Raw genomic sequence first — 13,082 nt, 5'->3', positions numbered from 1 at the left:
TGAAATCAGTGGATCATGCTCAGTCGGAATTTGTAGTGAACAGATGCAGGAATCCTACTTACAAACGAGGTGGCTTTAGCACAGCTCTAATCAAAGAGAAAGATCTAAGTGTGTTAAAATGCAATTGGTAGAGCAACAGGGAAATAAATGTTACTGATCAGAAAAATTTAGTTTCACAGTTGTGCATTTTCAATCAGACTGCCTTTATTTTGGTTATTTTGTTTTAATTTAATTTGTTAACATCGAATATAGATTTATGTATCAGGAAGTCGTTTCTGAAAGTATTTGTTTGGAGTGTAGCCATGTATGGAAGTGAAACATGGACAATTACTAGTTTGGACAAGAAGAGAATAGAAGCTTTCGAAATGTGGTGCTACAGAAAAATACTGAAGATAAGGTGGATAGATCACGTAACTAATGAGGAGGTATTGAATAGGATTGGGGAGAAGAGAAGTTTGTGGCACAACTTGACTAGAAGAAGGGATCGGTTGGTAGGACATGTTTTGAGGCATCAAGGGATCACAAATTTAGCATTGGAGGGCAGCATGGAGGGTAAAAATCGTAGAGGGAGACCGAGAGATGAGTACACTAAGCAGATTCAGAAGGATGTAGGTTGCAGTAGGTACTGGGAGATGAAGCAGCTTGCACAGGATAGAGTAGCATGGAGAGCTGCATCAAACCAGTCTCAGGACTGAAGACAACAACAAAACAACAACAACAACAACAACAACAACAACAACAATTTCACACTTTTGGAAAGACTTGCCGTTTATTACAGAAAAGTTATTAATCACCAAATATGAAATGTAGGTAGGCAGTGTTAATCACTGAAGTAATATCAGGGATATTTATTTGAAATAAATGCCTCACCTACTCTGGCAGTGAGTTAAATGTATAATAAAATATATACAACATTGTAACTGTTCATGCATTTTTAAGTACCATTTTATGTGACACACACAAGCACTTGAAACTACACCATTTTTTAATTTGACAATGGAGCGAAGGACTATATGTAATGATACTATTCATGGATAGCAATGAAAATGCACAGGAAGTAATAAGGAAACGCAGCAGGGCAGGATCATACAAATAACAATCAACACTAGAAGTTAGCAACAGATGAGTTTTGAAAATCAGCAATATTCCATAATAGGCTGGACAAGCATAGTGTACACAGCCTCTGGTAAATTTGTTCCATCTTCTAAGTGTTTTTCGAATAAAATACTGTTTTTGTTTCACTTTTCAACAATATTTTCTATGTGATAGTTACAGTTTAAATTTGTTCATTATTGTCATCCCTAGGTATTTAGAAAAAGCACCAAACTTTAAAATTGTGTGATTTTTCATGTAACCAAAATTTAACAGATTCCCTTTAGTACTCATGTAATTTTCATTGTTTAGAATTAACAGTCACTTTTTACACCATAACAAATACCGTTCCAAGGCATGGCAGGTAGCAAAAGACGTCCCCGGAGGCTGATCAGAAAGCCTCCCTGGTGCGTCTGACAAACAGGTTTCAGGTACTGTCTCTGGCTGAGCCAGATGCAGCTGCCTGCACTGTTTCAGAGGATGATTCTCAACCTTCAAGGTCTGAGCAATTGCAGAGGGTGGGCTTACTGGTAGTCGGGAGCTCCAATGTTAGGCGCGTAATGGGGCCCCTTAGGGATACGGTGGCTAAGGAGGGGAAGAAATCCAGTGTGCACTCCGTGTGCATTCCGAGTGGAGTCATTCCTGATGCGGAAAGGGTCCTTCCGGATGCCATGAAGAGCACAGGGTGCAGCCAACTGCAGGTGGTGGCACATGTCGACACTAATGACGTGTGTCACTTTGGATCTGAGGAAATTCTCTCTACATTCCAGCGGCTATCTGATTTTGTGAAGGCTGCCGGTCTTGCTTACGAGATGAAGGCAGAGCTCACCACCTGCAGCATCATTGACAGAACTGACTGCGGACCTTTGGTGCAGAGCCGGGTGGAGGGTCTGAATCAGAGGCTCAGATGGTTCTGCGACCGGGTTGGCTGCAGATTCCTTGACTTGCGCCATAGGGTGGTGGGGTTTCGGATTCCGCTGAATAGGTCAGGAGTTCACTACACTCAGCTGGTGGCTACACAGGTAGCGGAGGCTGTGTGGTGTGGACTGGGCGTTTTTTTAGGTTAGAAGGCCTTGGGAAAGTATGGGGTGGGCTACAACCTCAAAGGGTGCATGGCAAATACAGGACATGCTTGGATCAAGGAACAGTCAGAATTGTAGTTGTAAATTGTTGTAGTTGTGCTGGGAAAGTCCCTGAGCTTCAAGTACTAATAGAAAGCACAGAAGCTGAAATTGTTATAGGTACAGAAGGCTGGCTAAAGCCTGAAATAAATTCTGCAGAAATTTTTACGAAGTCTCAGACAGAGTTCAGGAAAGATAGATTAGGCAGAATTGGTGGTGGAGTGTTTATGTGTGTCAGTAGTGGTTTATCTTGTAGTGAAGTCGAAGTAGATACTCCGTGCGAATTGGTATGGGTGGAGGTTATACTTAACAGCTGAACTAAGTTAATAATTGGCTCCTTCTACCTACCCCCAGATGCCGATGATATAGTTGCTGAACAGTTCAGAGAAAATTTGAGTCTTGTAACAAATAAATACCCCACTCATATGGTTATAGTTGGTGGGGACTTCAACCTTCCCTCGATATGTTGGCAAAAATACTTGTTCAAAACCGGTGGTAGGCAGAAAACGTCTTCCGAGATTGTCCTAAATGCTTTCTCCGAAAATTATTTCGAGCAGTTAGTCCACGAACCCACACGAATTGTAAATGGTTGCGAAAACACACTTGACCTCTTAGCCACAAACAATTCAGAGCTAATAGAGAGCATCATGACTGATACAGCGATTAGCGGTCACAAGGTTGCCATAGCTAGGCTCAATACCATTTCTTCCAAATCCACCAGTAACAAATGCAAAATAATTTTATTTAAAAAAGTGGATAAAGTGTCACTAGAAGCCTTCCTAAGAGAATCTCCATTCCTTCCGAACTGACTATGCAAATGTAGACAAGATGTGTCTCAAATTCAAAGCTACAGTAGTAACAGCAGTTGAGAGATTCATACCTCATAAATTGTTAAGAGATGGATCTGATCCCCCATGGTACACAAAACAGGTCTGAACGCTGTCGCAGAGGCTACAGAAAAAGCATGCGAAGTTCAGAAGAACGTGAAATCCAGAAGATTGGCTAAAATTTACAGACGCGCGAAATTTGGCACGGACTTCAATGCCAGATACCTTTAATAGGTTCCACAACAAAACATTGTCTCGAAATTTGGTAGAAAATCCGAAGAAATTCTGGTCGTATGTAAAGTACACAAGCGGAAAGACGCAGTCAATATCTTTGCTGCGCAGTGCCGAAGGTACTGTTAGCGACAACTGTGCTGCTAACGCGCAGTTATTGAACGCAGTTTTCTGAAATTCCTTCACCAGGGAAGACGAATGGAATAATCCAGAATTTGAAACACAAACAGCTGCTAGCCTGAGTTTCTTAGAAGTAGATACCTTAGGGGTTGTGAAGCAACTCAAATTGCTTGATACGGGCAAGTCTTCAGGTCCAGATTGTATACCGATTAGGTTCCTTTCAGATTACACTGATACAATAGCTCCCTACTTAGCAATCATATACAACCGTTCGCTCACCAATAGATCTGTACCTACAGATTGAAAAATGGCGCAGGTCGCACCAGTGTTTAAGAAGGGTAGTAGGAGTAATCCATCGAACTACAGACCTATATCATTGACGTTGTTTTGCAGTAGGATTTTGGAGCATATACTGTATTCAAACATTGTGAATCACCTTGAAGGGAATGCTCTATTGATACATAATCAGAATGGTTTCAGAAAACATAGTTCTTGTGCAACACAGCTAGCTCTTTATTCGCACGAAGTAATGGCCGCTATCGACAGGAGATCTCAAGTTGATTCCATATTTCTAGATTTCCGGTAAGCTTTTCACACCGTTCCTCACAAGTGACTTCTAATCAAGCTGCGAGCCTATGGGGTATCGTCTCAGTTATGTGACTGGATTCGTGATTTCCTGTCAGAAAGGTCACAGTTCGTAGTAATAAACAGCAAATCATCGAGTAAAATTCAAATGATATCAGGTGTTCGCCAGGGAAGCGTCCTGGGACCTCTGCTGTTCCTGATCTATATAAATAACCTGGGTGACAATCTGAGCAGTTCTCTTAGGTTGTTCACAGATGATGCTGTAATTTACCATCTAGTAAGGTCATCCGAAGACCAGTATCAGTTGCAAAGCGATTTAGAAAAGATTGCTGTATAGTGTGGCAAGTGGCAGTTGACGCTAAATAACGAAAAGTGTGAGGTGATCCACATGAGTTCCAAAAGAAATACGTTGGAATTTAATTACTTGATAAATAGTACAATTATCAAGGCTGTCAGTTCAACTAAATACCTGATTGTTAAAATTACGAACAACTTCAGTTGGAAAGACCACATAGATAACATTGTGGGGAAGGCGAGCCAAAGGTTGTGTTTCATTGGCGGGACACTTGGAAGATGCAACAAGTCCATTAAAGAGACAGCTTACACTACACTCCGTTAGAATATTGCTGCGCAGTGTGGGATCCTTACCAGGTGGGATTGACGGAGGACATTGACAGGGTGCAAAAAAGGGCAGCTTGTTTTGTATTATCATGTAATAGTGGAGAGAGTGTGGCAGATACAATACGTGAGTTGGGACGGAAATCATTAAAGCGAAGACTTTTTCGTTGCAGCGAGATCTATTTACGGAATTTCAGTCACCAACTTTCTCTTCCAAATGAGAAAATATTTTGTTGAGCCCAACCTACATAGGTAGGAATGATCGTCAAAATAAAATAAGAGAAATCAGAGCTCGAACAGAAAGGTTTAGGTGTTCGTTTTACCTGTGCACTGTTTGGGAGTGGAATGGTAGAGAGATAGTATGATTGTGGTTCGATGAACCCTCTGCCAAGCACTTAAATGTGAATTGCAGAGTAATCATGTAGATGTACCATGTCTATAGAATTTTGCAATTAGTTTTTATCTTATGAAGTCTTCATAAGATAAAAACTAACAGCAATACCCGCAATCACTAGAAGGGGACTGCTCAGATTGTTTTCTACATCATTTATATAGATTAGGAACAACAGAGGGCCTGTAATAATTCCTTAGTAAATGTCAGATATCACTTCTGTTTCACTTACTGATTTTCTGTCATTTCCTCTAAACTGCCACATTCATAACAGGAAATCACAAATCTAGCTGCCCAATTGGTACAATATTCCATATGCATACAATTTGATTAAATGGTGCTTGTGAAGAATGGTGTTACAAGCTTTCTGGAAATCTAGAAACATGGCATCATCTTGAGATCCACTGGCAACAGCACTCATTGCTTTGTGTGCATAAAGAGCCGGCAGTGTTTCACAACTACTTCATTCACACAAATTTTTATTATTGTTTAAAAAAGTTATGTTTACTCTATACTCTTAATGTACCTGGATCACCACTCATTTTACACTTACAATTACATTTTCTAAATAAATTCCCCCTACTGCTTCTTTTTAACTATATGATCCCTTCGTAATACACAATACTACTAATCTGTAATTTAATCTACTGTTAACATTACAGCCTTCCATTACAGTATCTCCCCTATTCAATAGTGCAATTATCTACTGAAATGCAATTATGTTTAAAATTATTAACAAATTTTTCTTTACACTTCTCATATTTCAACAACAAATCTGCACTACTTTTTTATGTTAATGGTTATCAATTTTTATACTGAATCATTGCTTCAATTTTAATTATTGTAACTGCCATATGAGAGAAAAGGGTAACCATGTACAGTGCAATACTCGCCACTGAATGTTTCATTTAGCTCCTTGGTGAACTCCCCCTCTACCTCCTGGTCCTTCCCCACTTTCCACCATCAATCTCTAACCTTCCAGTATCATATTTTAAGGTTACACTAACGAGTTTCAGTTTCAGTGCTCTATATTATGCTGTGAATTGTACCTTCACTTTAATAAAATTTTTACCTCTGTATAGATGCTTTTCCATATATAAAGAACAACCTTTTTTTTTGCTTTGGATGAAACAGTCTGTAAATATCCACACCACATTTGTCGATGGCAATGATTTGCTGAAACTGGTAATGTGTAATCCCAAATACACAAAATATGTAATGAAAACATGCAAACACGCAAAAGAGAAGTGAAAAATAAATACGAAGAACTGGGGGAGCTATGACAGAAATGAAAGAGGGATAGGACAGAGGAAGGTATGAAAGGGAGGTGAATAATAAAAGTGATTAATGTAAATTGAGGTTTGATGTCTGACAAGAACTGAATGCATACTACAGAGCAACTTCCCAACAGTGAAATTCTGAAGTACTGCTTCTGGAAGGAAGAATCAAAGTCAACCACATGACTAAGGAAGTGCCAAGGTCATCATCTCCAACAGGTTACTGGCTGTAAATGGTGTAGACTCTCAGAGCAAATACTATCTCTTAATAGAAAATTCAACAGTCGATGCACGTCAATGGGTGCACATTGAGAGTTCTCAGAGGTAGCTCTCCCCTTCCTGAAGACCTAATACTGGCCTGAAATATCATGTTTAAACATTGCAGGTATCCAGTCCTACACTTGCTGCTTCTTTTATCACCCCTTGCTCTGCATAGGGCTATTTCTGCCACTCCTTTATTAATGAGGTTACATAAAATGTATGTGTTCAAACAGTAACAGATAATTCCTGATTTTACTAAGTTTATCATTAGGATATTTTCACTAATTCTGAAAATTCTGAGAGAATTAAAACTGTAACTGAAATCCAGACAATGATGGATAAAAAATAATGAAAACAATGACCTACATAATTACTGTTCTTAATGGTTCAGTGCAACCAATGAAAAATAAAACCAGGAGCTAATATCAAAACAAATCACTGATGTAGTTGACTTACAAATGAAACAGAAAAAATGTCAGACTATAAGGCTTTTCTTCATTAGACAACAGAAAGAGAATATGATCATTTTAATGTTTTGTAATAAGCAACAAATGAATTGGTAGGAAAACTACAGCAATACTCTTCAGCAATTTAACAGAGCACCCATCATATGGGGAAGACAGGAGAAAGGAGTGGATGAGCACAAAATTTAGGAATGTTTTAATGAACATAATGGGGAAACTTAACAGGAATTTGGACCAGAATACATAAGATATCAAGTCAAAACCTGAAATTGAGGGCCAGGAGTAGGCTGGAGGAAAGTACTATTATAAATAAAATTTTAAGAAATCTTGAGTAAATGAGCAGTGTTAAAGAACAAAATTTACTGAATTCAGTAACAGAACTATGAAACAGAATACAAATACAATATACGCAAGTCATAATTTATGACTACTAAAAAAAAAAGGCATAAATATTATTTTATGAGATTAATGAACCTTTTCAGAAGAAGATGAAGTGGACTTGACATTAAATAGGAAATGGAATTCTCGTAATAAAATGATTTTACTTTTTATACTGTGGATCATGAATAAATGTAGTACAAACAATAATTCAAAGTATCAGAGCCTACCTAATAAACTGCTAGAAGCGGAAGTAGATGGTAGAGATGGGGTGCCTTCAAAAGTAGATGAAATAGATGGAATATCTCCTCTTCTTGTAACTGGTGTTGCTGAAGCCTGCAAATCAAACAAAGACAAATTTTATGCAGTATATATGATAACAGTATCTGCTATCCAACAAAAAAAAGTAACACCTGGGACATGTATGAGAACAACAGAAATTTATCTACCTGTTGGAGTCTTAAAAATTGTTTCAACCCAACATATTATATTAGGAACAGGGTGTACACACAATGCTCAGTATTGTATGCTGTGTTACAAGTATAAATAGTTTTGTCAGAGCTAACTTATTCTGTGTGGTACTTGGTGGGCATCATGCTCTGGGCATAAATAATATATCATTTGATAGTTCACATGCATGGTTTCACTGTTTACCTTCATGTTGGTAATCTATGACTTGTCAACTAAGCAACTTGAGTATGTGATACTCGTAAAAGACAATAAGACCATATACATAGTTAATAGCAGAAGAGTAACCTACGAGGATTATCAATGTCTTATGACCTGACAAGTAATCTTAAGAATATAAAAACAGAATTTATGGTGTGAGGAAATGTTCTGGAAAGCAATCTTGTTTCACAGCTTTCCTTAACGGTGTTAGATTCCTCATATTTTTGTTTGATGTCAAATTGATTTTTACCAAATTCAAATGACACTGAAAATTTTATTTAGGTTTTTCTCCTTCCAAGCCAAGATACAAAGTTTCCATTGTATGATAATTGAGTCACGTAAAAGCATCGCATTTTCAAGTTAATATCTGTCACATGAAGTAACTGATTTACTTTCCAGAATGAGATTTTTACTCTGCAGCAGAGTGTGTGCTGTTATGAAACTTCCTGGCAGATTAAAACTGTGTGTCGGACTAAGACTTGAACTCAGGACCTTTGCCTTTCGCGGGCAAGTGCTCTACAGACTGAGCTACCCAAGCACGACTCATGCCCCGTCCTCACAGCTTTACTACTGCCAGTACCCTGTCTCCTACCTTCCAAACTTAACAGAAGCTCTCCTGGTAGACCACTTGCCCGCGAAAGGCAAAGGTCCCGAGTTCGAGTCTCGGTCTGGCACACAGTTTTAATCTGCCACGAAGTTTCAACTGCTTTAGTGTTTTGTTCAAATGTCAGTTCACCATTCTTTACTCTTCCTTTTTACACTGATAATTTGACATGCAGTTCTCTTTCCCCCATAGACTCATGTACCCTACAATTAGTGTCTGCCATACATATGAAGTTCTTTGTTCCAAAGTTTCACCTGTCTTAGATAAAGATCTCATCATCTGCTGACAATATTATGAAAAGGATAGATTGCTACTCATCATAAAGATGACATGTTTAGTTGCAGACAGGCACAATGAAAAGACTCTTACACACCGAATTTCTTCATAAAGGAAAAGAAAAACACACATGTAGACACTCCATTTCATCAATGTAATGAAATACCCATTTCCAGAATGAGATTTTCACTCTGCAGCGGAGTGTGCGCTGATATGAAACTTCCTGGCAGATTAAAACTGTGTGCCCGACCGAGACTCGAACTCGGGACCTTTGCCTTTCGCGGGCAAGTGCTCTACCAACTGAGCTACCGAAGCACGACTCACGTCCGGTACTCACAGCTTTACTTCTGCCAGTATCCGTCTCCTACCTTCCAAACTTTACAGAAGCTCTTCTGCGAAACTTGCAGAACTAGCACTCCTGAAAGAAAGGATATTGCGGAGACATGGCTTAGCCACAGCCTGGGGGATGTTTCCAGAATCAGATTTTCACTCTGCAGCGGAGTGTGCGCTGATATGAAACTTCCTGGCAGATTAAAACTGTGTGCCCGACCGAGACTCGAACTCGGGACCTTTGCCTTTCGCGGGCAAGTGCTCTACCAACTGAGCTACCGAAGCATGACTCACGTCCGGTACTCACAGCTTTACTTCTGCCAGTATCCGTCTCCTACCTTCCAAACTTTACAGAAGCTCTTCTGCGAAACTTGCAGAACTAGCACTCCTGAAAGAAAGGATATTGCGGAGACATGGCTTAGCCACAGCCTGGGGGATGTTTCCAGAATCAGATTTTCACTCTGCAGCGGAGTGTGCGCTGATATGAAGTTTCGCAGAAGAGCTTCTGTAAAGTTTGGAAGGTAGGAGACGGATACTGGCAGAAGTAAAGCTGTGAGTACCGGACGTGAGTCGTGCTTCGGTAGCTCAGTTGGTAGAGCACTTGCCCGCGAAAGGCAAAGGTCCCGAGTTCGAGTCTCGGTCGGGCACACAGTTTTAATCTGCCAGGAAGTTTCATATCAGCGCACACTCCACTGCAGAGTGAAAATCTCATTCTGGAAACATCCCCCAGGCTGGGGCTAAGCCATGTCTCCGCAATATCCTTTCTTTCAGGAGTGCTAGTTCTGCAAGTTTCGCAGAAGAGCTTCTGTAAAGTTTGGAAGGTAGGAGACGGATACTGGCAGAAGTAAAGCTGTGAGTACCGGACGTGAGTCGTGCTTCGGTAGCTCAGTTGGTAGAGCACTTGCCCGCGAAAGGCAAAGGTCCCGAGTTCGAGTCTCGGTCGGGCACACAGTTTTAATCTGCCAAGAAGTTTCAAATACCCATTTGTTTCTTTCAGAAGAACAGACAGCTTTTTCTCTAAGTACAAGGTTTTCCTAAGCTGTATTCATCCTTTTATTCTGTGCCATGGTTCAAAAGGGGCAAATTAATGTCTATTCCTCTGCTGATTATTTTTTGGCCTGAAGACCTGAGTTTTGCTTTGTCATCAGTTATGTCATTAACACTGTTCCTAATGATTCTATGCTTTCTGATAGGTGTTACATTTTCCTTGAATATTTTACACTGCCTATAATAGCTTTAAACTATTTTAAAGAGTAAACAAATTTTATTAAGCAATTGTTTAGTTCCATTTAAAAGTTATATTCAGCAAAAAATATAAATCAATACACAATTTGAGATAAAAATACAGTCTTGGTTGTGAAGGTTTTTATTTTCAAATTTCAGTGATGTGTTTTGCCTGTGAAGGCATCTTTAGATCATAGAACCTGGTCATGGCACATGCTGTTCGTAGAATGATCACACAATGTGAATACATTGGCAAAATGCGATTGGGACACCAAAAAGTTACAAATCTCCAATTACTGTCAACTGGGATCCTTGCTCATTGCCATGCATAAAGGACACTGCACAAGTTAGGAACAGATGCACAGCAAAGCTTCAGGGAGTGGAAGCACAACTTGTATGAGTGGCCCCACAGACAAACTACTTTCACTCATTTCTTCATTCTTTCCAAAATATCCAAAACAATGAACTGCAAGAGCACACTGTTTTTTTGTTGTATCCTGCACTTAGATACTTATTTGTATTTTAGCTATGGGAAGAGGTATAGTGATGTAAGCAGTGAATGAGCATGGCACCAGATGGGTTCTGCTTTATGATTTGGATGAAGGGGATGTAGATACTTTTTGCATTTCTTCTGTATGAAATATGAACAGTGATTAGTCTTAAGTGTGTGGCAAAATTAACAGAATTATTTTACAAAATCTCATAAACATATGATTTTTTTAAAAATTTGTCTAAAAAAGAAATCCATAGCATCCTCCTTTGTATCTGTGGTGTATGTATGTTGGTGGGCAGGGGTGGGGTCAAGATGGAGGGGGGGGGGGAGGGGATATTTCTACTGTGCAAACATGGGATAAAAAGAGCAGAATTAATCCCAAATGATTATTTCTTCTGCAGGCTGTACGGAAATACTGAAAGTTATAGGAAAGTCATGTGGATTCTGTGGTAAATAACAGTACACCACAGAATCAAAATAATAATTTCATCTAATGTTGAACACACTCGCTACATACAACTATGATTATTTATCACTAGTATTTATGTGTTGATGTACTGTGGCCTTAAAATTCTTGAAAGAAATCATTTACCTGTATCAGGCTTTCTGTTTAATTTGAAACAAACACTTGTTTCAGCGTAAATTAACTATCATTCCCTCTTGGGCATTGTTAATCAACACACCAGTATGAAACAATGGGCAAGTAACAAAATTTAGGAAAGGGGGGAGGGGGAGAGGGCTGGATAAAATTATGTAAACACTGCGAGAAATGCCTACGTGAACAAAAATGCACAGCCAAGACTGTAGGTTGATCACAAACAGTCTCTGAGCAGTGTCCTCAATATGTTTCAAATATCAATCAATGTCAGAACAGTGTCCTGTGTAGTTCCACGTGTATTAAGTCATAGCTAAGTGTAGCAATGGAAGAAAGCCATTTGGTCAGACAAATCTTGTGTTACACCGTTTCCAATTTCTGGGCAAGTTTAAGTCCCAAGAATGAAACATGGTGGGCGTTCAGTGACAGTTCCAGTAGCTGTAATATGGTATACCAAGGGCACCATGGTTACTCTACGAGGTCACAATACTGCCAAGGACTATGTGACAGGTTTGGCTGATCAGGTCCATCCCATAGTACAGTGTTTGTTCCCTAATGGTGTGCTGTGTTCTGAGATGACATGGCCCCTGTTCACACAGCTCTCATTCCACAGGACTGGTTTTGTGAGGACAAGGATGAATTTTAACATCTCCCCTAGGCATCACAGTCACCAGATATTAATAAGGCTTTGTGATCTTCTTTGGAGAGGAGGGTGCACGATTGGTATCCATCTCTTATCATTGTTACCTAAACTTGCCACTATTCTGTAGGAAGACTTATGTAGGATTCCCTTGAAAACCATACAGTACCTGTATTTATGAAGACAGTAAGTGTTCTGGAAAGAACAGATTACTCGCGTACACATTGGCTCTTACAGGAATCGCCAAAGCGTGTGCGAGTAATGAGTGAATGGGCAAATGTCTATAAGGTACATTACATATGTAGAATTGTGGACAATTGGGAAGGTGAGTCTCACAGGAACCATGCAAGGGATAAGTCCCTGCAGTCACACTATTCATCTGTGTCCTCGGTGGCTCAGATGGATAGAGCATCTGCCATGTAAGCAGGAGATCCCGGGTTCGAGTCCCGGTCGGGGCACACATTTTCAGCTGTCCCCATCGAGGTATATCAACAACACCTGTCGGCAGCTGAGGGTTTCAGTTAGTCATCATTTAGTACCTGTATTTATCCATTTTAGGAAGACTGGGAGCTGTTTCGATTGCCAACAGCTTTCCTACACCATATTATGGATGGTAATGTGCTGTGTTTTTGATGTCATATTTTTGTACACTCCATGTATATGTCGAGTTACTTACATCAGACAAAAAAATGTTGTATGCTCCTATGTCAACATTTCATGACCCACAAAGCAATGTAGAATGGATCAACAGGCAAAGTGGTCCAAAATAGTGCCCCAGGGGATAAAAATAGTTAACTGCCAATTATATAACGTGTTTTGTTTCAAATAAAAACCAGACACATGGGAAAAAAATATTTAAAGAAATAATGACTTCGAGCAGTTGCAT

At 39.6% G+C, this 13,082-nt stretch overlaps 1 protein-coding gene and 1 non-coding gene across 3 annotated transcripts in view; one reads left to right on the top strand and one right to left on the bottom strand.

Annotated features, from left to right (window-relative positions):
- LOC126298978 (gamma-tubulin complex component 3-like) overlaps positions 1–13,082 on the bottom strand; it is a 218,439-nt gene that overhangs the window by 176,112 nt on the left and 29,245 nt on the right. For both annotated transcript variants that reach the window (XM_049990600.1, XM_049990601.1), the window contains exon 4: positions 7,596–7,701. In XM_049990600.1, the coding sequence (XP_049846557.1) occupies positions 7,596–7,701 (106 nt within the window). The remainder of the gene's footprint in view (positions 1–7,595; positions 7,702–13,082) is intronic.
- Trnat-ugu (transfer RNA threonine (anticodon UGU)) lies at positions 12,581–12,654 on the top strand. The gene has a single exon. It is a non-coding gene; the product is annotated as a tRNA-Thr (tRNA).

The sequence above is a fragment of the Schistocerca gregaria genome, chromosome X, assembly GCF_023897955.1.
Source record: "Schistocerca gregaria isolate iqSchGreg1 chromosome X, iqSchGreg1.2, whole genome shotgun sequence".
NCBI lineage: Eukaryota > Metazoa > Arthropoda > Insecta > Orthoptera > Acrididae > Schistocerca > Schistocerca gregaria.
This window is presented reverse-complemented; position numbering and strand designations above follow the sequence as displayed.